We start from the raw sequence: 25860 nt of genomic DNA on the forward strand, positions 1-25860 counted from the left end.
CTAGATGCAAATGTGTACAGTAGCAAAGTTCAAATAGACCAGCGCACTAGCTATGAATTACATCACCAATATCAGGAAACAGCTGAGAACAAGCGAAGGTAGTGGCTTCGCGCTGTCAATTGTAAAGAAGTCCTACTTAGATGTGCACACAGGTTTCACAAAGAAAACGGATTACTTAAGCGCGGCAAGATGTTGAGCATTGCTCTCGGTGTGAAGGGGTGCGGGTCATTCGAAGTAGGTGCACCTCCTCTCCGGGTTCATGGGTGAGCCACTGGGACAGTGGAAGGCCCGAGCGAAAGGCGATAGGTTGCTGACCGCCTTGTTGCAGTCTCCTCCCAGACTGCCGGCAGAGCCCCTGCGGCCGCACATGCTGAAGCACGCCGTGATGAAGAACACCTGCGTGTGACAAAGGAAACTCGTCAAAGAAGGGACGCGGATATCTGCGGCTAGATCAAACCGGCATCCATTTTCGACCAGTGATTAGGAAGTTCATTTAAATCGTCACGTTTTCATCAATGTCACACAGCAAGAGTTGGCGAGAACCAGTAGTAGTGTTTAAATGTTTTGTGCGCTCTTATCCCGAGCAAGAACAGTCGGGAGTAAGTCTTGGTTTGGGAAGTCATGTTTTGATCCAAGTCGACTTTAAAAGATAGCCGTATAGTGTGCAATATAGGCACACGTTTAATAATCCAAGATGGCCAAATCATTCTTCAGGTCAGTACTGCGGCGCCTCTTTCTCTCTCTTCGCTCTTTCACACCATCTACTACTCATTCGCTGACAGTGCGGCTAAAGTGTTCACCGGGAATGAAATAGCCATAGAGAGCTTTAGATTCCTCATAAAAAATTAGTAATATATTCCTGAGGATCGAATATCTACAGCGGCAGCTGCCTGTCGAAGAAGCCTAAATGCAAAAAAACTAAACGTGCTTTCAAATGTCAGTGCCCTTTATATTAAAGCAGGTCAAATTATATTTAAATTGCACACTCAAAGTAAGCCAGCTACTGAGTGTTTACTTTCTTTATGACGAGTTTCAATTTGTGTCTGATCACTAAAACCTCTTTCTTATAAAAAAAAAAACCTCAAAGCGTGCCTTTAAAAATACCCAAGGTTTTAACGGTGCTTTCAGTGACACAGACGGGAGAGCAACACGCTTTTCGCATTAGTGGTTCTCATTACGCCGATCGTATTATCTGAGCTATTCTTACTGGGTTCTGGCAGTTGCCCATACAGTTCGAAATTTTGACCTGAAAATTCTGCCGTCCTGCAAAAGACAGTTAAAGCGTTTTTAACACAGTGGGCTTTAAGATAAATATAAATATCTCCTTAACACTTCTACCTAATTAAATGCGATGTAATCTGATGCGCAAATATGACAGGCTAACCGCCTTCAAATAAGGACAATGGTGCTCCGATAATAGGCGCTCTGCTGTTTGACGGCAGCTTGGATTGTTTCTGGCAATAATGTTTTTGGATATGAGAGATCATTCGTCTCAACACGAAAAGTAACATCCACACTTGGTTTCACCAAGTCTCTATATAGATAAATAATCGAAGCGATAAATATTGTTGTCAATTAAAGCTCAAGCTTACAGTATTTAAAATTATACACTTAAAATCAAGGCACCTCAACCATATGTCATGAGGAAAGCAATAAATGAAGCAATTAAAAGGTAAGTGAGATTTAGATGGTGGAGCGGGGGCCTCGGGATTAATTTCTATCACGCGGGAATAATAAAGCGAAATTGCACTGCACAGAGCGGGGCAGCCTTTAGGATTTTGCTTCCATCGAAGCGCGGTTGACGTGGCCGGCATACTTTACTCGCTCTACGTGGTCATCAACGAAACGCCGTTAATAGCCATGGCGGCGAGTCGATTGGCAGAACTCATGCAAGATGCATTCTATCGTCTGTCATCGCAAGAAAACAAAGGCGCCGAAAATGTGTAACTATATGCGGCGAGATCAAACCTGGTTGCTTTAGGTTATGAGTGGCGAGAAGGAGCCGTATGTGTCTCACTCTAGTAGAAAGATTAACGGAGATGAGAAGGCGGGAAAGCGAGTGGAGAAAATGATCTCTGCCACATTCGCCAAAGGAAAAGCAGTGACGCTGAACAACTTCATCTCGCATCCTCCAGCATCATTAGAAGTTTGGTTCCACACATCTCTATATTCGGCCTGTAACAACGGAACGAAACACTATGTATACGATTTATTGCGCCTCACTGTTCGTCAGAGGCACACAGCGGTGTCTCTACCAACTGTCGTTCTATCCGCTGTCCTTCTTTCGGCAGCCGCCACTCTCCGTTCATCAGTTAGCTAAGTTCGTCCTTCTTCCGCCTTGCGGCACATAGTTTTGACAGGCACAACGCCGCCGGTTAGATTCAGCAAGTCCTCGGCTTTGTTCACGAATAATTTCATGGTCGTCATGCATCCATCCGTGCAGAGGGCTGCTGGCTCGTGACCCGAGCTACTTTTGTCCCGACTCCGAATGCACGCCTTGCTACGTAGATGGCACCGAGGAGACAGGCTAAACATCGCAAATGCTGTTCTGCCCGCTTGCTTATTCTCAGGACAGCAATTAACTGCATATTTTAACCTTCGCGTATTAGCATGCCACAGGCAATTTCCGCGGCCTCTCGTCCATCCCCAGATGAGATTCTGCTTGCTTCCCAAACAAATGAACTGGGCACTACGAGTAAGTCATGCCCCACAAAGTCACTATACACTTCCTCCCTTTCCAGCCTCCCCTTTAGGGCATCAGGTGCTACAGGGGCCAGCCCACACTGATATGATTACAAAGGGCACAATCTTGGAAGCGCCAAGTTCCTGCCACAGGTCGATAATAATCCTTGATAACAAAGGCATTAAATTTCATTTCCAGATGACCATCAAGTAAGGTCGAGAGCTTTCACTAACGGAGGAATAAACCGATGGTGGCACTTCAAACTCTCGAGAAAGCCCTGAATTCGCGGATATCGCATTGACTGCGGCAAAAGTAGGGCGTGCCTGTTGGTCGGACCAGAGCAGGGAGACGCGAGTGCCACCCGCCTCTCGACGGCGGCTCCGCAGGAACGCATCGTGGGCGATGCGCAGTGCGGGCACCTCCGGGAAGATGTCGTCGCCGGAGGGAAGGCAGCGAGCCCTCTGCGCTGTGTGCTCGCGCCACTCGGCCGGCACCCACGAATCGTTGATGCGGCCGGATGGATCCACCTAGAAGCACAGAGGGTGAGGAGCGCAAGTCGTAAGCCCTGTGCCTCCTTGATGTCACTTCATCAACATTCACCTTGACAAAGTGGCTGCAGCAGCCATACCTCTGACAAGTCAGATGCGTGCTTCGTTACCGACCGCGGAAAGCTTAGTTCGATAAAGCAGAAAAGGAACACCCCTGCAGGATGATTCCAGACGTGCCTTAGGATGAGTTCGATTCCTGCAATGTTAGCTCGAATCTCCAAAAATGTGGCGTTTCAAAGAAGGTATAAGACTATAAGACCTTTCACGCGAGGAAACTTTTTCTGCTTTCGAGCGGATTTTAATGGTCGAGGCATAACGAACTAGCAGCCCAGTTTATTTTCCGACTTCGTGAAATTACTCAGGATTCGTGAAAATTCCTGCAGTCCAATATGTTCAGATAGGAGTGTTCTTTTGTGCAAATGATGACAGCGCTGTAGCCAAATCATTGGTATGGAGAGTGACATATCGACGAGGCCTGCATTGACGGTATTGAAAGACTGTTTAGCCGGAAAGGGAGGAACCGATGTTTTCCCAGAAAATGAAGCGCAAAGCGTGGACTACTTTGTTTTACTTTAATGGGGTCGTTACTACGTTATAAACGGTACATTATTCTTTGCGCTTAACTATGTGTCTATGCTATTTTCGAATTGTATACTAAATAAAGTGTTCACCCCAGCATCAAATCTTCTGGTGCACCTCTCCACTTACAAGCGTTTCAACCCAGAACGCCACCTATTTTATGACAGTAATGTTCACATATCCTAGGATACACTTATTATAAGCTCATTATGCAAACATTTCGGTCGTATATGTTCGCCGATCTGCGAAGCCTGTGCAATGCACCGCTCACCATGAGCCCTGTGCTGTCCACGGCCTTGACCAGCTCCTTGGCGAATGTGAATCCCAGGCCACCGTGTGTCATGGCGGGCGTTCCGTAGAGGTAGAACAGTGGTCTTTGCAGCGTCGCCACGGACACGGACACAACGTTGCGGAGGTAGTCGTAGCGGATCAGTGGCATGAGGAAGTTCGCTCGCTGCGCCAGCGCTTGTGCGTATTGCCGTTGCTCTGAGAGCTGCCTCAGGCGCTCGTGGCCGTGCACCCAGTAGCGGGCAATCGACTCCTGTGCGGGAGCGAAGTTGCTGTACATCTCGCTGAGGGCACGCCACTTCAGCAGCGAGTCGGGAGGCCACAGAGAGACGAGAAGCTTGTCCAGCTTGCTCTTGGCGGCGGCGGAAGCGTTGGAGCTGGACGAATTGCTACCCAAGGCTACTGTGGCGAACCTTTCGCTGGCCGATTCTGTGATGTCCTCCAGAGTGCGGTCCACAATCGAGCGGGCCTTTGAAAATTTATGCATTTATAAAAATAATCAAACCTTTTGCTCCTGAACCAACCCAAAATCCAGTAAACGCACAGTAAGTATGCTACATTCATTTATCCTCCCGTCAACTGGTGAGTGTTACAAAAAATTGCAGAATATAGCCTTGAATACCTCCTCCCTCCTATAAAACGACTTCGCGCACACATTCCATAATGTCTCCGGTACCGCTTAGCGCGCAGCTAATGTATGAAAAAAATGAGAAACGATGCGCGGTACATGAGAAGACAGTAAATGGTCGGTGGTATTTTGAAAATTAATTGCCACAACAGGTTGTAACAAAGGATTCATATGCAAGAAGAAAAGTTGGTTTCCTGTCATTTTAAGAGGTGCAAGAGCTGCACTATTCCACGGCTGAGAGTCATGGTATGACAGCTTTTATTCAGGAAAATGACCGATAGACGCAACCAAGCCTGTAGTTCCTGCCCAATAAAATCTATTTAGGTTAGCATCCAGGATGAATGATGAAAAATACTATGAGTGCGGAGGTAAGTTTTCAGAAAAAGAAAAAAAAAGCCGAAAATGGTTTTTACTCATGCTTGAAGTATCGATGCTTGCATGGAAAACAGATTTTGTGTTCAACATGGTTGAATCGAAAATCATAATATTGCGATGATATACTGCGCTGCCATTTTAATTCAGGGCATATCAGTTAAGATGTGCCAGAATTTGTACAGTAGTGCGCGCTACGAATGTTCGTCAGCGCAGAGTTTTAAGCAGTCATGCTTAGATGACTTTTAGGAGAATTACAAAGTGTTTGAGATATACTAAACTAATTATGTTTTAAGAACAAGAATAAAACACATATGCACATCTAATTTCATTACGATATCATTAATAATAAAAATGTTCATTTTAATACCCGCATCTCCCCTTAAATGGAAGCGTGGAATTTAAAACACACACCGTTTTGCAGGTTCTTTATTGTGTAAAGCACATTGCAGCTTGGCAAGTGACAGTTTTGTTGTCGCCTAAATTAGCCCTCCCTGCTCCCAGAGTCATTTGCATATCTGATTCATGTAGCCAGTGAGATTACGGATGGTTGCCCGTTCTTTCTCTTAACACTAAACTCCAGAATACCACCATATATAAGTGAGCATCGGTCAACAAAAATCCTCTCAGGTTATTACACAATCCAAATGTGATTACGGTTGCTGGTTTTAAGCATCTCTGCCTTAAGATACAATATCATGACGCTAACCTTTGACGTGAAGAGTGCTTCCAGGAACAGCAACCTGATCAGCACGCCATAGGATGCCTCAACCTCGGTGGCACAGAAGACCGGCCGATTGCTGATGCCGCGATCGAATTCGCCGAACTTGTTCTTTAGCAATTCGATGTTTCCAAGTGGGGCGAACACCTGCGGCACAAAACCGGTCCTGCGGCTGCACTCTTCTGTGTCCCAATCTCTTTATAGCACTAGCTGATGAAACCCCCAGTTTACCCGATATCTTGTTGTCCCCGTCAAGAATGAATTTACGTCATCACATAGAAAAGTCACAATGTCACCGGACATAAGCGACAAAGCGACACCAGTAAGGAAATCATACCATGCGATATTTTGCATCTCATACGATGATGTGCCCATCACCTGCGCAAATTTCGCTGCAAGCGACTAGTGTGCCCTTGGCATATTCCCTAATGATGCAAAATGGCCACCATCATTTTCTAGAAGGGCTTGTGAACACGAGTGCGGTGGTGATAGAAGAGTACGTGCTTTTAATGGCTAAGTCAACAAAAGGGCTTTGCAGCTTGCGAAGAGAATATTTCACCTTTCTGCTTGCAGAGGAACAGTTTGAGGTATACATGTCGTTGTGACTATTTTACATTTTTACTGACAGAAATACGCCATCCCTCAGGCAAAACGATCTGTAGACCTCTTGTAAAATTATATCCAAACATATATGTCGCCAGGTGGACGTCAAGTTTGACTGCGTCCTCCAATCATCTCTTTTGACTCCCCGTAAGCCTGCAGACCCGAAAACTTTGCAGCACTGTTGACTCATATCAAGTGACTGAATACCTGCACGAAGAACCACGCGATGTGCCGCGCCACCTCGCGTCGGCTGTACTTGGCGAAGAGGTGGTCGACCGTGGTGAGAAGCGCCGTGTCCTCGACCAGGACGTGGTCGCCAGCACCGAAATCGGGCCACAACGCCACGTGAGAGCCGATCTCGGACAACCCCTCGGAGGAGTTGATACTCGGCGTCAGGCGTTCGATCTCCGACAGAGGGAATTCAGCCGGAGTCTGCGTAAAGGCCCGTCGGGTCAGGAAATATTATTTCTTAGGGGTTTTGAGTGTGTAGCTGTGAGCTTGCGTCATGATGCACTGCTGTCGCGTGACATTTCTCTATTTTGTAATGGTGGTATGATGTTGCGGGTATTGAAATAATCTTACGAAACCATAATTAGAAATAATTAGAAATAGCCCTTTGCACGACGTATTAAATGACTACTTTCTACACATACCCTGCATGGGAAACAATAGAAGGGACCGTTAGGTAAGTGTCAGCACTGGATGGCCTGAGCAAGCAGCTACAGAAAAAACTTTACATAGATACAACTACATGACATATAACTACATACATGCGTCGTTTTATGGGCTTGAGACATTAGGAAATTAGCCTAGATAGCTCTGTTTTTTTCATGCCATGATAGTTTTCACAGCATATGTGTTTAAATATTCTTTCGGCTCAAAACCAAGAACATACGAGACGTAGCCGCCTATAAGAATATTAAGAGTTCGGGGTATTTTTCTTGGTCGCTTGCTTTCCTTTTCGTACGTTCACAATTCTTTCTAAATCATCTGCCTTGTTCTTCCGAATCAGCACCTCCATGAAGCGCCCGAGGATATCCGATTCTATTGCCGCCGTCTTCGCGACTTCTTCTTCAGTAGGCTTCGACTCGTTAACGCCAGCAAAGGCCTCGAAGTAGCTCATGTAGTAGTTGTAGTAGACGCGCTCAGCTATCAGGCTCTCTTGGAACTTGGACCAGAACACCATTAAGTTCCCCGAGCGAAGCATGAGCGCGTTCCGGTTTCCGCTATGATTCTCCCGCGCCTGCAGCATATGAGAGTTTTTAAATTTGGCCCGCGGCAATTGAAACCAGAAATGGCACAGACGTGCAAGCTGGTACGTTTATTTCTGAAGTTTATAACATTTTCGGTTATCTCTAGTAGTTAACCAGTAATCACAGCTCACACCATCGTAAAGTCCTCCCAATGACTAAAACTGCCAGCGAGAAAGAATTTATGACAGCTTCATAAAGCGCACTCGCATGCAATAAGGCTATTAGGTATTTTTTTCTACACAATACTGATAGACTTATCTTAAACCGCAGTGTGCACATTTTAATGAGAGCGTTTCATACTTCCAGAACTTTCAGAACTTAACGCAGCTGTGGACACAAAAATCAAGACTTCTATTGCACTCCTGAATGTCTTTGGATTCAGTGAATTCAGTCGTTAAGAGACGTCAAAGTAATCACTGCTAGCAATCGCAGAAAATGGGAAGATGAGGAAAAGGCCCTTAAATCTTATTCTCTGGTTTGCCTCACTTATCGCAACATTTCAATTTGCTTTTGGTCAGAGAAATGTTTCATGGGATCCAGCTGAAGATGCAATTTCTGTTAATAGCGTCAATAAAATGGTGTCAGAAGAATGCACAGCGCAGCACAAGAGAACAGAGAAAATGAGAACACAGTTGTGGTGCTCCTGTGCCAACAAGCCCTAACAACCATTTTATTGAAATGGTGGTTCTTGATCGTCGGTAAGATACGAATGCGGCAGCACCGGGACCATCACTAGCATGGTTTGCTTAAAATTTTCAGTCACCGCGCACTAAAAATTGTCCTTTCCTGAATTTGTACTGCATATTTCTCTATAATTTTCTAACACGGAAGGGGATATAACTCGTGGATTACGAAAAAATTTTCGAAAATTGATGTTTCTCTGCATAGGCAATTTTATTTGCCGTAACCGCCAAAAGTTGCAAATGAGTCCTTAGATGCTTGTCATAGCTAATCGTGCGACTGAAATGGCACAGATTCGTGGTTCATTATTTTTTTCCACAATTCTTCCGTTCTCTGGTGAAAACCTTACATGACAAAAGGCTCCTCTTGCGTTTCATGGTGTCTGCTGTAAGCTTTAAGTTTACCAATTCATCAAGTTGAATGCCACATAAGCTGCGGCAGATTAGCAGATTTGACATTGAGCTGCTGGGTCCCAGGTCACTGTATGATATCCCGGACGCGGCGGCCCCATATCAAAGTACTCTACGCAATGAACGTTCGTGTTATTTGCAACCCACTTAAGAACGCTCAGCGGTCGACATTTACCCGTTTCCCCCCCTGCTTTATCTCTCGTTGCCCACGTGGACCTTGGCGACATTAGACCTGATATGCCACGCGCCACTCCAAATGCCCCGTGCTGTCAAGGCCACAATTTGTGAAAACAGCACCTGTACGTGGAACCAGAAATGCGTCTGCCAGTTGAAGGCCAAGTCCAGGAAGATGCCCAATGGACTCGCTCTGGCATCGGGCTCTCCGGGCCACGGGATGCGGCGCTCCCGCATGAATTCCTTGAGGTCCGCCATACCGGTGTCATCAGTGGAACCCATGCGCTCTGCGTCCATGCAGGCTCTGTACATGGCCAGCGCCTTCCTGCCTGTGACTCTCAGTTGGGATCCCTTGCTTAGGAGCGTTTCGAAGCCCTGCAGCGGTGACAAACCGAACGGCGAAAGGGTTAGGGTTCCGCGTGGATACTGCATGAAATATTCTTAACGGATGCTAACTGGACATAGCCCTGAAAATGGCGACAATCTGTTTCCAGGTGCTAGCTCACTTTACTAGTACATGTTGTCCTTCAAAGGGCATGCCTGAACATTATAGGTTAAGGACTGAGTACGGTGCATGTTTGATGTCGCATTAAGAAATTTTATTGCCATTTTCTTCGAGACTGCCATGTTATACGCACCAAATATCATTCATACGCACCAGATATCAGTCTACCAGAATTAGCACCACTCGTCCAGGAGGTTATTGTGAGCAATTGAGAGAGACTGAACCCCGATTACATCGCTTTGTGCGTTTTCAGGCTCTACAAAATACACGACACTGGAATTTTTTCGCTCTCAGTACTCAGCTAAGCCAAATTTCACTTGTAAAACAACGGCCAATAGCGCATATTGTGCGTAGATCTCAACCGCGTCAGAGAGCGGACGGAAAGTGCACCGCGAATATGCGTGCTTCTCTGTGTGTGTGGATTGTAGGGACCAAGTCTCGCGGTCGCAACTTGTCACAGAACAGCTGTAAGTGGGAAGGGGTTCGGAAAGATGAAGCCGGACAGAAGGATAGCGGAAGTGGGAAGAAGTTGGATGTAGTAGAGCGCGACGACCTTGAAAGAGACACTGAATCCTCTCTCAGCCATTGCCAGCGAGGCCCGCCTGTTAGCAAGTGAAGATAGTTGACGTTGCAGCTGGGCCTTCCAAGAACTTGACAGGCACCAGGTGCCGTTTCCAGGAGTGACGACGAGGAGCAAAACACGGGGGGGGGGGGGGGGGGGCTCGAGGAACGAGAAGCCTTAGACGAGAAACAGTCGCCAGCACGAAACAAAAGAGAACGTAAACGGGGATCGAGCGGACAACCCGAGCACTGACCGAGAAGTTGTTTTTTTGTTTTGCAATGATACATACATGTAAATCACTTCATTTCCGTATTGGTAACCTGTTATTTTTCAGTAGTCAGGCTCGTCAGAAGGAGTAAAGAGCAACTAAAAAGTGGAACAGAGTGAACAGTCTCTGCAATCCGGCTTTACAGCCTTAGCCGTGAGAATCTTCCAGGAGTGGTCATGATATGGAATTCCGCGAGGGATGATTCGTGTAGTAGGGTGTCAGGAAGAGTGACATCATGCTTAAGATTTGCCCGCGGCATTGCTGAAATATTTTTGAGTCTCAATTTGCGGAAGTTTAAAGCAGTTCATTTTCTTCGCTGTCAGAAACGTTCATTGAAATTTGTCGACTATCAAGCCGACAATAGCTTTCCAATGGTCCCACTCTTAAGTGATAAAAAAAAGCCTATGAGACGCTCAAAAACGTTACAACTTGCAAGAATATGCGTTTTAAAGAGATAAGAGACCGCGTTCATGCACGTGCCTTGAACCACGTTTCAATGGCGTAACTTGTGGTTGCCGTGGCGTAGCTCACAAACTGTTTGGACGGGCTCCATGCCGAGCATGCGTAAGCACTGAAGTCGTGGCACGGATCCACGCTGCAGTTAATGTTTCGGCGCAGGAGTTGTTCGTGGATCACGCAGTCCTCGGTTCGGCAGATCTTCTGCGCTGTCACAATGGCATTGCGGTAACGCGCGAACATGGACAGCACCAACATTATCGCCACAAATACACCTGCGCCGAGTGCGAACGCCAACCAGGCGCCGTGCGCCTTCAGGTAAAACTGCCAGCCGTGAGGGGACGTCTGGGTCGTGGGCCCCATCTGCGGAGAGGATAGACAACACACGTGGCATCAACTTGATACCTGGCACAAATACAATTTTTGTAAAATGTAAAGCCTAATGTAATTGCTTGTGTGCCGTACTGTGTGATCCTGAACTCACCGCCACACGTCTAAGTCACTTGAATCTTGAAACTCAGAAAATCACACATCATGGGCGCTAGATTAACAACAATACATGAATTAGAGGAAAAGCCCCTGTTATCTTCAGACTTGACAAATACTGCACCTTCCACGGTTACAGAAGGTAGTACTATGGAATCACTTTTAGGTGTTTGGAGCGTAAACTTCAGCATCCACAAGTTGCAGGTATACAATTGGAGCGTAAACATCAGCATCCACAAGTTGCAGGTATACAATTGGAGCGTAAACATCAGCATCCACAAGTTGCAGGTATACAATGTGCCGACTAGACGCCATGGTGGCTCAGTAGTTATGGTGCTCGGCTGCTAACCCGAAATACGTGTGTTCTAACCCAGCCGCGGTGGTCGCATTTCAGTGGAGGCGAAATGCTGGAGTTCCGTGTGCTGTAAGATGTCAGAGCTTTTTAAAGAAAACCAGGTGGCCGGAAATTATCCAGCAGTCTTTACGACGTCCCTCAGCCCCAGAAGATTTGGGACGTTAACCCCATAAAAGCAAACAAATTTGAATTAGAGAAAACCTAGCTCCAAAACCATGCAAATCACAAAGACGAACGACGACGAGACACAAGCGCTATACTCACAACACAATTTTTACTGAAGCCAGGATGCAGCTTATGTAGGGTGAAGCTTCAAAGGGAGAGAAAGGTGACATGGAGGAGAAAGTGAACAAAGGCAACATCGCCTCGCAGAAACGGGAAACAGCCAAAAATCACGAAAGAAAAAGAAAAATTACATGATAACTGAATCTAAAAAGTTAAACTCTAAGGCAAAATAAAAGAGAAAGAAGGAGTACAGATGCACCTGCAGCCAAATTTCTTTATGTAGAAAGCCTCCAGGCTGACACGCGAAGTCTTATCTTCGTCTCATTTAAACACGCCTCACACCAGTCGTAGCTCATTACGTGCGCCACAAAATATGCGTTCTTATCTTTTAAGTCTGAAAAATGTCGGGCATGGTCCCCCAAACGATAGTTGATGCAGTGGCCAGTCTGACCGACATAAAACTTCCCACCAATGAAGGAGACAGCGTACACCACTCTTACCGAACACTCGATAAACGGAGTGTCGTGCTTTATCTGGCAACCCTGCTTTCTAGAGTTTCGGATTCGGGGGCACAACTTTTCCGGCTTGTAAGGAGCCGAAAATACGGCTCTCACGGCATACCTGTTGGCCACATTCCTCACGTTGTGCGAGGTCTTGTGTACATAAGGCACAACTAGCGGCTTCTGTGTCCTGAAACGATCTTCTCCGGTATTTCTTCGGGTTCCGTGCTTAAGTTTTTGAAGGAGGGTCTCGCAAACAGTAACCAACACAGAGCAAGGGAACCCAGCCACCGAAAATCGGCTCATCTTATTGTGAAAGCTATCTTGCAACTGATGCGGGCACTATTTCTTGAGAGAAGACTCTAGGCAATGTGACGTTATTGCTATTTTTACAGTCTTGGAAGACTGTAAAGACTGGCAATTTTTTGTGGGCTTTTAGGGCTGTCTGGAGACCGTCTCATAATACGGAGGTCGAGATCTCAAGCGCAATTGCGGCCATATAAGTTTCCTAATCATAAATGTTTCGGAAAAGCTTTTTTTGCCTAAACGTGCTGCAACTCAACGATCGACATGTAATGCGCTTTCGTGCCCTACCTATGCAATGCAGAACTCAATCAAAACCGACCAGTCTGGGCAAGAGGAACTTGAACATTATTGCTTTCTTCGTACCTTAAAAACTCTTGTAGGCGCCTATACAAGTGGTGCACTCGCAAAAAAATGTATGTGTGTGTGCCTTTTGTGAGCCTATTAGCGAGCAAATTAGACGGCATGGCAGAATTCAGCTCCATCAAGAGCACTGAGCCAAGCCTTTAAGTTACGCTCTCTGGTCGTCTCATAGGTTTCTGAACGATGATTTTGGATTAATATCATTGAAGTGGTCAACAAAAAGGAGATTTTTTGTGCCAGTCTTGTTTGAGTAACTTTGAATGCAAAATAAAACAGACCCGATGAAGTCGCATTTACATAGGGGAGCTGACCACCAGTTTGCTCATCTGTAAACTTAGCGCTAATCTACTACAACACAGAACTGGCAGGAGAGAATTCTCTTCATTTAAAAACTACCTCTCTTCTTTGCATTCTTATTCGTTCAAGCAAAATTTGTTCGATTTGTTGTCTTCATAGCGCTGTTTAACCGCAAGCTCTAGTGATGAGCCTTTTGTAATATAATGGTACTTTAATATTGGCTACATGGGCTATGCGGTGTCCCCATAAAAAAGAGCTCAAAATTATTTTAGACAATTGTGTTAACGTGCCCAGACGATGCCACAGCACACAGACCGTATGGCATTTTGCCTCAATCGAAATGGGGCCACTGCGGCTGGCTGATCCTTCGGGAGAACGGGATGATTTGAGGGCCTGCCTTTACATATTTATTGCGGAGGTAGAGGGAAGTACACATTTTGATATATGGCCCTCGTTTCTCTTTGCCTTGTAATTTATTTAGAGACATATTCATGTGCGAAGCTTTACGTGATTGCAATGAGGCATTGCTCCAGAGTTCTTTCGACTAATGTGCTGAAATGAACTGACTGACAGCTCGATTGGCTAGTAGGACAACTCACATATGACCAAAGGAGGACTAGAAATGATACCAACAAATCCCAGGTACACTGGAACGGCACCACTTAATCCCAGATAGACGGAAACGACACCGCTGAATTCCAGCCAGACTGGAACGACACCACTGAACCCCAGCTGGACGGAAGCGACAGCACTGAACCCCAGCTGGGCTGGAACGACACCGCTGAATCCAAGCTTTAGAAGATATTCGTTACCATTTCTCGAAGCTTGCAGGTGGTCTGCCACAAGGCCTGGGCTTCCTTCACTTCTTCCTCGGGAAGGAGGCAGACTGAGAGATCTTCATCCTTGGCGGCAGGCTCCGCTTGCGGCGTAGGAACATGAGAAGTTCCCTGCGAGAAAAACGCGTTGGACAACGTTGCACGAAAGGTGGTATCCTCCTCCTTAGCTATTACCGCGCCCACTTCCTCCTGAGTACACGTGTGGCATGAATGCCAGCAATGCCACGTGAGGTTGCTTCCAAGTTTTCTCGCAAATATCATCAAAAGGTAAGAAGTTTGCTTGCGCCAGGTTTCATTTTTAAGACATTTGCCTAAACTGTTGGCGAATTTAATAAGCATGCTTCTTGTTATATTGTATATACATATGTTTCGTATTTTCTATTTTGGTTATTACAACTACAGAAATTTCCTTTGTCAAGAGTGCTGTTTTGGGCATATTGTGAAAACTGTTGTACCAAAATTGTTTTTCTTAGAAAGTGAGTCGTGTAGTTGCAAACGCTTAAAAAGCTCTGTATCAGACCACGCATAAACTTGGAAGCGTGTAGCGTAATTACAGAATTTTCCAGACATGTCCGGCTCAAAGATACCATTAGGTCTCCTCTTGAGGGGCGCATTGGGAACGAATGGATTACGCGCGACATGCATTGCAAAGAAGGTCAGTGCGCGGCTTGGCATTCATAGATTTGCTGCGGTCCCTTGTCTTTCGTAATGTCGGGCAGGGGGGGCGGGGGGGAGAGAAGGACTGCACCGAAATGCTGCGTAGCCATCGATAGTGCGAACGCACCCATCGAATCTGCAGCTTCCATGCGTTTCGAAGGGCCGCGGGCACAGAAAGTTTCGCGCATATGGTGGAGTGTTTTCTTTATTTGCGCCTGGAGTTCCGGAGAGGCCTTTGCTTGATTTTTTGGCGCTGATTTCGTTCGGAAAACAATTTTTGCAAAAGCTTTTCCACCAGCGCCATTTATCGTCGGAAACGAAAGAACAGAGACGATGCGTCTACGCGTAAGACCACTCGGCCATTACCACCGTTCAAGCTATGTGTTCTGACTGACATTCGCGAAGGGAGCCAAGGGGTCAGTGTGCGCTGCCTAGCTGAATACAAATGCCTAGCTGAATACAGAGTGGCACGTCCAGCTCCCGAGGAACATGCCAGTAGCCGTGACGGGAATACTTTTGGCTTTACTACGATAAACCTCGCAACTCTAGCATTTTCAGGCAAGAGAAAAGGCGCAAACTTCAGAGAAACGTAAAATGCTTCACAATTCTGCCAATTTACACACCTGAACGTGCCTGATAATAATCAGCATAGTGCAGTTTGTTCAACGGGAAAGAAAATTTTGAGCCTTTAAGGGTCAGATTTTTTGGAGGTCTTACCCGCGTCCATTTTTTTGGGGTGTGTCAAAGACTTTTCATAAAAAAATTGCAGAACAAGGCATGTTTTTGTGCCAAGGCTATATTGCGAGCTGTATGAAGCACGCTGTTGCGACAACATTAAGGTTGATATTGAATAGCAAAGTTTTTAAAGCAAGCTAAAATAGAGCTACAAAGGGGCTTTAGCATTTTTATTTCATGTAAATGCGTTCAACAGTGGAAGTGCGTTCTCGGAGTACTTCTGTTAAGAGCACGAACGAGGCAGTCACGGAACCATATGCAACGTCACTTTTGCGAGACTTGCAGGTATAACTTAAAACTTATGAGAGTAGCAGAGATTTCGTCAACAAAGTTGAAGCAGCCAACAAAAAATTCCTTTAAACCTAAAACGTCACACGCAAACCTACGACTTTTGTTTCACGCAACTTCAAAGTTTGAACATGTAATCAAGCCGGATTGCCAGGGGCAGCTGTAAAGTTGTGGCCACGGTGACAGGTGGACAGGTGGTGAAGTGAAAGGGCCTATCATTCCTGACACCTCACGGTCAACTAAATTGTCGACCCGACGTGATGAAACATCCTAGTTGAGCAAAAGCGCCAACTTGGAACGCTAAGGCCTCATTTATAGAACTAGAAAAAGAACACGATGGATCCAACTAGCTTGTTCAGTTTGGTTTGGTCTATTGCGGTTTAATATATTGGAAAGCGACCGAGGCTATGAGGGACGCCTTAGTGAAAGGCTCCAGAAATTTCGTCCGCCAGAGGTTCCTTAACGTGCGTTGACATCGTGCAGTACATGGGCGTCTAGAATTTCACCTCCATCGAAATTCGACTACCGCAGCCGGCATCGAACCCGCATGTTTCGGGTCAGCAGTCAGCAATTAGTAATTTCTGCCTTTACTCACTGTCATTGATTGCTTCGACAACGAGTGCCGCAAAGACGACACCGTGGCAGCTCGTTCTGCTAATGGACGAAACTACTGGTCACCTGCTAGAGCAGATAATGGCGTCTCAGCCACTGTGGCTACATTGGGGTGAATAGAATGAACTGGGCGTCTTGCTGGCCGGCGCCGGACGACCTGCTCATCTTACACCACCTTTCCGGCCGAACTATCTAACTGATGTACGAGCCTCGATCGGCCTGCCTGCTATAGAAGACAGTAACGAATTTGAAACTGCGCTATGTTCGCCCTTACAACGGCGGCTGGAAATAAAATTTGAGTCTAGTTACCAACACGCGCGGCATGTTTTACGCCAACTATTTGTCGTTAACGCGTACCTTTGACCGAAGCCCAAAAAACGATACGACCCCTTCGAAGGCCCTCAGGGTTGACGACGGGGTGGGTGCTGGGCGGACAGAGGGTGCCTCCGGTGGTGTACTGGGTGCGCTGTTCTTGGCTGGACTTGGCGCTGCGTTCATTGAGAAGGAAAATGGTGTCGCTGTTGTTGGTGGAGCTATGCACACAGCACCTCAGACTCATGACTCTAACGAATTCCCTCAGCCGAATCGCTTTTGTATTCAGCTGTAAGGACGTCGAACTTGTCTAGTTCGTAAGCACTCATACTCTGGTATATCAGCTCAAAAAAGACGAACACCGAAAGGAGAAGACAACCAGAGCTCTACATTGTGCTTATCATTTCTCGATGTACGTGTTTTTCGAGCAGGTTTGACCCGAGCTTCAAAAAATCGTGCACTCAGCAGGGCATATGGTGCTCTTCTCATGTATACTATAAGAATGTGAACCGGCGTACGATATGTGGTCTTAATGTATATGTGTTTAGACTCAGGGATGCAGCCTCAAGGAAGCACAGAAGAAACGAAATGGAGAAACTCCTAAGCACTCTGCTCCGCTGTAGCATTAGCATGCAATTGATTAATTCAATCCCCTACCGATGGGGATATGCGAAATGTTGCAGAAACACTGTCGGCTATGCGTTTCTCGGCATGTGTCGCCCCGATCAATCTTACAATGTACAGTCGAATACAAAAGTATCTGGAACACGTGTACCTCAAACAAAGTCGATAGGTCTAATATTAGCCGGCGGTTGGAGACCAGGCTTGTGAAGATGAGAGAACAAAACTTCGTTCTTTAAAAATGTCCACAATCTCGTCTCCAGCCGCCAGCTAATAGTAGATATATCAGCTTTGTTTGAGAAACACGTCGTTCAGGGACTTTTCTTCCGGACTGTATTAGTTCGTTATGATGGCAAATGTTCCGACGTGCACAACCTTCAAATTCATCAAGCAAGCTGCACTCAAACGTATTCCCGATATCCTGGGACTAAAAGTTACCACGTTAAACTAGTCTCATCCGCGCCATTGTAACGTTTTAAATAAGTAGGATTACTCTCTTCGTACCCTGCATAGCGATGGGCGGAGCCACTCTGCCTGACATAATCAATCAATCAATCAATCAATCAATCAATCAATCAATCAATAATTTTTATTTCTTCCTCATAAAAAGATTAGCCGAGGACGAGGAGGGCTCGAAGAAAAAGTGGAAGTTTCCACTTGACGAGCTTCGAAGAGAACTCGGAGTGTGCGTGGGCACGTTTTTGGGCACCAGCTCTAGTACCGCACGGGCACCGGCTTACGCTGGGCACTCGAAAACTCCTATGAATTTGCGGACACTCAGGATCTGGAATATGGGACCAAAAAACTGCTGGCGCGACCAGGAGAACATGATGCTGATGTGCTTATTTTCGCTTTGTTCACTGAACGCAGAGTTAAAGAATCATTCTATCTGCGATATTTTACTCACTTCATGTTTGGCATTCTTTTCTGAAACCACGTTTCTTGAACGTCAACATCTTACCTGAATATATTAACAAAATTACTAATGATTATGTCAAGGTAATGTAAGCGGCTTATTAATATCAAGAGCGGCTGCCCAAAGTCAGCGTATTTGAATAAGTTATTTTATGTTCAGCATTGTAACTTCCTATGCACATCACGCAAGCAAAATTTAGAGTGTCATAGTAAACAAACATGACAAATGTAAATCAAACAGAGGTGGCAGCAAGGATTGGTATTGGAAGACGCGCACCGGTGCACGAAAAGTAACCGTGTATGGTATCTCTGGTAGCCCTCCAGTCTGTGTATATACGAGTAGGTTTACCTTTATGTTCCTTTTTCGAGTGTTCGGAATTCGCCGGCCCCCGCACGATCGTCCTGAGGATGTTCGATCCTGGTGTCGTCGTGCCCTTGAAGAGTGCTGCCTGCGAGACAAGCATGTTTGTACCTGGCTGCAATAAATGTGCCATTTGGATTTTGATGCAAGAGAAATGCAAAAAGCCTCTGAGTGCACATTAAAGAAACCCATGAGTTTGAAATTAATGCGATTCTTTGTCTCCCACTATCTGCATGCATCTTTTTGGGCAATAAAATTTAAATACCTGGACATAACTGCAATCATCACAGCCGCTGAATTTATTATTTTCATCTCAAGTACCGATAAGCACTTGAAGACACCAAAAATCTTAAAAGCAAAATCATGTAATTAAGTTCACCTAGAAACGATGAATGACGATTGCATTCGCTCGTTTATGGGAACACGGAGGACGCTTACAGCTTTGTTCATAGTAAACGTCGGCCCTTGGATCTTTGTGGCAATTGATGGGCGTTGAATAGAACTCAACTAATTCACTTTTTGCAACGAAAAAGACTCCTTCATTATATCATGATTAGCCAAAGGCACTCAATTTACATCGGCATTTTTAACGTGTAAATTAGAAAGCATGTTAAGAAACCACCCAAAATAAAAGACAGTACCCATAAGAAACTGGATTTTTGTCTGAGCTGTTTGGCTCATTGCTACAACTGATTAATCCCGCACGAAACAAGGAGCTGACGAGAAAAAAAAAACACAGCCTCCTCCTTATTTCACTCTTAATATGTTCTAGCCTAACAAAATAAGAATTTTGTGTAGTACCCCGTGAATACAAAGAAAATACGGCCACAGCATATTCTATGAACTAACAAAAAACATGCACGTTATCGCTGAAAAAATTGGAATAAAAATGCAACATTTGTTTCCAGTGTCTCCAGTCGAACCAGCGACGTCAAAACCGAAAGCACTTCTTGATAACCATTCCATAGTTTAGACCTTAAGCACAAAAGCGCCGTGGACATGGCAAATGTTGCAACGAAACTCCTTGCATCTGTGGAAACATACTGATTTTTTGCACCGGAACGATCGCTTGTATGGAGGACTTATGAATTCGACACACAGACTGCTTGGTGGCATGGAGACATGTCGCCTGTTTCGCGTGTGCGCTGTTATGATACGCAGCCGGGGAACTGGTGCGTACCGTCACCTGCACCGTTTGCCTCTTACCTCGAGCCCCAATCGTCCATCCAGTGTTGATCCCTACTCGGTCGGCGTGTACAGCTGGCGTATACAGAGCGTCAGAGCTATTTGCGGATGCGATACTCCGGCTCGTGCAACGCGCTGAAGAGTAGAGGTATCGGTATAAGCTTTCTTAATTGTCTCTAGGGTTTGGCGTCCGCTGGCGTAGTAAGGGTTGCGAGAGGCGAATCAGGCTTTAGCGGGCCGAAAAGTGCACAGACAAAAATATTGGAGGGGACACTTAAGCTTCGCCATAGGGGCAAATGTTGCGATAACATAATGGGTAAATTCCCATGTATGAAAAGGTCATTTTCTACTTTACATTCATAGATCCTTAGGAGTCCTGATACCCCTCCTGGCAAAGTGGTGCAGTGGTTAAGCGGCGCGCCACTGTTCTACGATGGCAGTTGTTCCCAGCGGTGGGCCTTTTGTAGTCCAGGTTGCTATTCGGGAGCGACCAATCATTCTCTTATCTCAGACCTGCTATGGTGGGCAGTTTGCTCAGTATCCGACGGTCAGGTTGTAATGACGCCGCAAGATGACGTGACTTACGCGGCCCATCTGCCTCCTAGTTTACAATCTGGGGACCACAAGCCAGAGCCATGCTCGCTATTTTTCGATCACGATGCCAACGCCAACAACGGATCTTCTGGAGAACGGGCCACCACAAGTGTCCGAAGGCGCGAAAGAGGAAATCGTGATGCGCGGTGAAGCGGAATCGTGAAAACAGGGAGGACGAGGCTGGCTGTTTTCTTTCTCGGTAGAGCCACTGCGGTGGCTGAGTGGTTACGGCGCTCGGCTGCCCGCCCGAAAGACGCGGGTTAGATCCCGGCCGCGGCGGTCGAATTTCGATGAATGCGAAATTCTAGAACCCCGTGTGCTGTGCGATGTCAGTGCACGTTAAAGAACGTCAGGTCGTCGAAACTTCAGGAGACCTTCGCTACGGCGTTTCTCATAGCCCGAGTCGCTTTGGGACATTAAACCCCCATAAACCAAACCAATTTTTCTCGGTGATGAGAGGAGTGGAGGAGAGACTAGGTGGAAGGGGGATATGAAGAAATACTTTCAGGAGTGATCGACTTAACTTGATATTAATGATTAATAGTGCTTTACTCACATTTTAATACTCAAGCTTTGTCGGAGATAATAAATACAATACCATTCTTACACTGCCACCTATCTACACTGTCTCGCATCAGAGTAGTCGGTTGCATCTCTTTGAAGCAGTAAGCGTCGGTTAAACAATCACTTAAAAAATTGATAACGCTGCTGCTCTTGACAAGCAGGCACTCTGAACTTGTGTTTCAAGTCACGCAAGGCTGTAGCGAAAGGCTGTAGCTGCTGACAACCCCTGGAATAGATAATCTGAACGGCCTGCTAATGTCCTTGGCGTTTTCTTGCGCGAAGGAGCACCTAGTATTAGCCTTCTCTCGTAATAAGAAAGCCGCACTTGTAGCAATTTCGTTTCGAGCATACAGCGCTGTTTTTTTTTCCATTGCGAGAATATCTACATTTCTCTATATGGTGCTAATCAACTGGAAGAAATCAGCACACTTTGCAAGGACTCTACTCCTCCGTGGCGGTGGCCTGCTCACGAACCGAAAAAAGAAAGCGCCACGGCCCTACAAAGTGAAACGGTAAATAACAAGACCTCAGGGATCCCTCTTTCAAATCAGCCTTTAAGTAAAAGGAATGTACTGTTAAAAAAATGTTGTTGTTAAAAAGCTAAAAAAAGAGTATTATGAACAGCTCTTCTCAGACATACGCAATGAGCCGAAACTGATATGGGATGTTGTGAATAAAATAGCAAGTAGAAAGTCAAGTATCAGGTCACGAACAACGTATCTGGACAAAAGCCAAGTAACAAGCAAGACCGATAGTTTCCTGCAAGCTGGATCTTGTGCTTGAAGAGCAGGTAATGAAAGTGTGGCTCATGCAATCGATATCACCCCTGTGACTAGCACTATTTTCATGGAGCCCGCAGATAACGCAGAGATACGGAATTTAATAGACAAACTGAAAAGTAGTGCCTCGCCCCGACCTGACGGAAATCGGCCGGTGCCGATTAAGTGTGTCTCAAACGAGATAAGTGAAGTTCTAGCTTATATTCTTAACTTGTCAATATCTTCAGGAATTTTTCCGGAGGTCTTAAGAACTGCACGAGTGACACCAATTCACAAAGGCGGCGCGAAGGATCTAGTCTCAGATTACCGACCAATAGCTGTCCTAAATATATTCTCAAAGCTTTTTGAAAGAGTGATATTTGACAGGCTGTGGTCATTTTTGGTTAAACACGATGTGATCTCAGACTGCCAATATGGCTTTCAAAAACATAAGTCGGCCGATCAAGCCCTTCTTAGTATTAAAGATAAAAGAATCGCAAACATTGAAAAACAACACGTTACACTCGGACTTTTTTTACACTTAAGAAAGGCTTTCGACTCAATTGATCATAAAGTGCTATTACAAAAATTACAAATCTACGGGATACGCGGCATTGCTGGTGATTTAATAAGAAGTTATTTAACGAATCGATGCCAATTTGTGCAGGTAAACTCTATTTCTTCTGACATTTTGCCTTTAACAAAAGGTGTACCTCAGGGCTCAAAACTGGGCCCACTATTGTTCCTTATATACGTAAATGACTTTGTAAGAATACCTGACCCACCAGACATGGCAATGTATGCCGATGATATAGCAATGTATTTTTTACACCCAGTGACATTTCCGAACTTGCTTTCAGCGCAAATTTTTATCTAAATCGTCTGTCAGAATGGCTGAGCGAAAACAGCCTCGAACTAAATACAGCAAAAACAACATACATTTTATTCAGGCCTCGTAACAAAAACATGCATAGTGACATTAAATTATATTTAATGACACGGAAATTAAACGCGTTAAGTAACAAAAATTCTTAGGTGTATGGCTTGATGAACATTTATCGTGGAGTTCACATATAAGCAGGTTATGCAATGATCTTTCGAAATCCGTAGGTATTATTAAAAGAATAGACCAGCTAATTCCTCTTTGGCTCAAACAACAGTTATACAATGCCCCTTTTTATTCAAAGCTCTGCTATGGGATCTTGGTATGGGGAAAAACAACAACAACGAACTACAAGCTAATTCTTTTACAAATACGCATTCTTTGTATATATAGCAATTACAATGGCCGTTACGCATATCTAGAAACCGCTCCATTATTCCTGCGTTATTCACTTCTTCGCGCAGACACAATTTATTATAAGAAGCTTCTGCTTAGAGTACACAGATTATTCTCTAAAACATTCAATACAGATACATCTCGGCACCTTCTACGGTGAAACATCTGACACAAGCCGAAAACAACAACAAATTATGGGAAGCAAACTTTTTTATATCAGTCAACTGAAATATTAAACAAGGTTGAGGAACTGTTAGACTTTAGCGCTCTATTAGGCACTTTCAAAAATGCGCGAACCGCATTGCTACTAGCCGATGTTTTCTTTTCTTGACCAATGTCATTCTGTTCCATTTCGGCTTGTTTGTATATACATACATCCCGTCACAAAATGAATATATACAGTGCAGTTGTGATATGTGTGCATTGTGGCTGCGTAGTGCGTATTACAAGTGTAATATGTTTGTACTTGTGTAAATTCTGTACTTTTGCCATTTATATGTATTTCCTTCTTTTATCACTGCTGTCGAAACTGTTTGCTGTAGGGGACTTAGACCTTTCGTCAGGTCATTTGTACCTTTAGTGCCAATCTCCACTCGCTATGGCGAGGAAATAAAGTTCATTCAGTACTTTCGATAACAGCCAGCATAGGGCGTACCTGTATTATCCTTTTTTATCGTTGCGTAAATAAATAAGCTTCGTAAGTGAAACAATCCTCCGTTATTAAAACGTAGTCGTCTGTTGAAAAGATAAACTTCAATTGGTCTTCAAACATTCAACGGGAGATGGAGAAAACTTTTTGGATTCGTTTCTTGGAGCAGGAAATTGCTCATGATGAACTGAACGAGCAGCTTTCGGATTCTCGTAGTTATTAGTTATTCTGCACTTTCAAAGATCAATATTAGAAACTTTTTTTTACAATATTCCTTTAGCATACCGCTACGCACGCGGGGTGAATTTTTTTTAAGTAGCACAGCAAGCGAAATGTCACAGAACGCGTCCCCAATTAACTGGGATTCCTTTGCAACGTTCGATTCATTTTCTACACACACTGAGTAGCCACCGCGTTCTTGCCTAAAAAAAGATTTGATGTCTGTAGAATAAAAAAACCCACGCCCAACTTTCGGTAACTGGTAAACGTAAGGAGTACATGGTCATCCATGACAACAGATTGCAACGCAAAACATAAAAAACAACCCAAAGACAGGTTAAGGCACAAGTTTTAAGAAGTCAGCGTTCTTGTCTCAACTTGTCTAAGTTCTATTCTTTTATGTTGTAATAAATTTCTTCGTCAACTCTCGGTGCAGACTGAAGATGATTACAAACTTAAGCAAAAAACAAGGTAGATCTCACTTGAGTCTTTCTAGGACTCTGCTCAGCCGCGGGATGTTCAGCCACAGGTGCCGATGTTGGGACAAGCGCCTGTCCTGAAGTTGAGCCGTGCCCCAACCCTGACCCCGAACTCTTCGAAGCCTCCGCTGCCACGGCCGGGAGAACTGGACTCGGTGAGGCCTCTTTCCACGCACCGGTGCCTGCGAAAAAAAGCCTGTAAACAAAGAACTCCTCCCGAAAAGGAACAGCATTCTTTAATTCTATAGAGCAAATAAACTTTGATAGCAGTCAAATTAGATTTAATTGATTGCCGAGGCTTTTTAATTTACCGAACTCTGCCGGTGTTCCACACGAAAAAGGCTGAACAAGTTTGGCCTTATACGAAGCAGCCTCTTTATTTTGTCGATCAAACTGGAAAGATGGTCACACTATTGCAGTTTCGTTGAATGCATGAAAGGCTATCTGATGGAGTGCCTAGCAGCTGCCTACTAAGCCTTCCATGGTGTACCGCCACGAATATACTTTTCTCTGCGTGCTAACCTAGAACAACCGCTGCGCAGTCTGGCACTCCATCTTACAGAATGGATGTCATTTAAAAGGAGTTCTTGCTGTATGATTACTAATGGTACTGCTTAGAAAGTATATGCGCCCTGCACGTTCCACGGCGAAGTCACCAGCGTAGATCTCCGTTGCGCTCGCGACCTATTCAACGTGAAGTTTGAAACGGGCCCTCCGTTACTCTCGTTAATATTTCTTTCGTGTAGCATTCCTTCGTAAAGCCCCGCATGGTCTATAGTGCGCCCAGAGATGTCGTCCTCATGAGATGCAGGCGAAATGCAACACAGTTATGGGCGCAATCCATGCCGAAATTCCTCGAAGATTTCGGAATGCCTGGCAGCTTGTAGTGTCCTTTACGACCCGTATAAACCTCGAGGGTTCAATGAGACCGAGAAGGCTATACCGACGGTAAATTGGGCCCAACACCTCAGTAACTCCAGTCGCAAGAATCATGAGTTAAGTAAAAAGAAATAGATTAATCCTCTGTATGGTAAACCTGCAGGATTGCGAAACTCGGTCGAATCTGCTCCATGCTACACTCACTCGGTTCACGGTGTACAGCTGTTGGTGAGCGGGGCTCGGTAGGCCTGGACAGCTTGGACATGGCCTTCTTCCGTGGGCTCATTTCCGAGCTTCCCGCGACAGATCTCTTGGTCGCTGATGAGCCTGTACGCTTGGGGCTCTTCAGGGAAGGTGCACCTGTCTTCCCGACGGAATTCATTCTGTATGTTTGGCCTCGTAATAAAGAAACTTGCCCTGTGGACGGGTGCTGCTCGTTAGAGGCTGCTTCTTCTTCTTATCACGCGATTGGCGAGGGCTCGTGACGCCCTCATTTTTCTCTTGCTTCGAAACACGTGAAACTAACTCGTGCACATTTTTTCAAAGAAACTAATTACTAATAGTGTGTGGTTTTTTGATTACGTAAACCAAACAGCACAAGATATTTGGTTAAATCTGCTTTTGGTACAGCCCAAGAAACCTGCCCTGAAACTACTG

The 25860-nt window shown here is 45.3% G+C and overlaps 1 protein-coding gene across 1 annotated transcript; it reads right to left on the bottom strand.

Annotated features, from left to right (window-relative positions):
* Window positions 1-225: 225 nt before the first annotated feature.
* LOC144108661 (endothelin-converting enzyme 1-like) lies at window positions 226-18700 on the bottom strand. The gene is made up of 11 exons (XM_077641840.1): window positions 18586-18700; window positions 16746-16876; window positions 14073-14207; window positions 10756-11094; window positions 9064-9315; window positions 7390-7665; window positions 6630-6854; window positions 5808-5966; window positions 4082-4567; window positions 3007-3210; window positions 226-396 (listed from the first exon to the last, which is right to left on the bottom strand). Exons 1-11 carry the CDS (start codon window positions 18698-18700, stop codon window positions 226-228), a joined length of 2493 nt encoding a protein of 830 aa, XP_077497966.1.
* Between the last annotated feature and the right edge of the window lie 7160 nt (window positions 18701-25860).

Source organism: Amblyomma americanum, chromosome 10 (genome assembly GCF_052857255.1).
Source record: "Amblyomma americanum isolate KBUSLIRL-KWMA chromosome 10, ASM5285725v1, whole genome shotgun sequence".
NCBI lineage: Eukaryota > Metazoa > Arthropoda > Arachnida > Ixodida > Ixodidae > Amblyomma > Amblyomma americanum.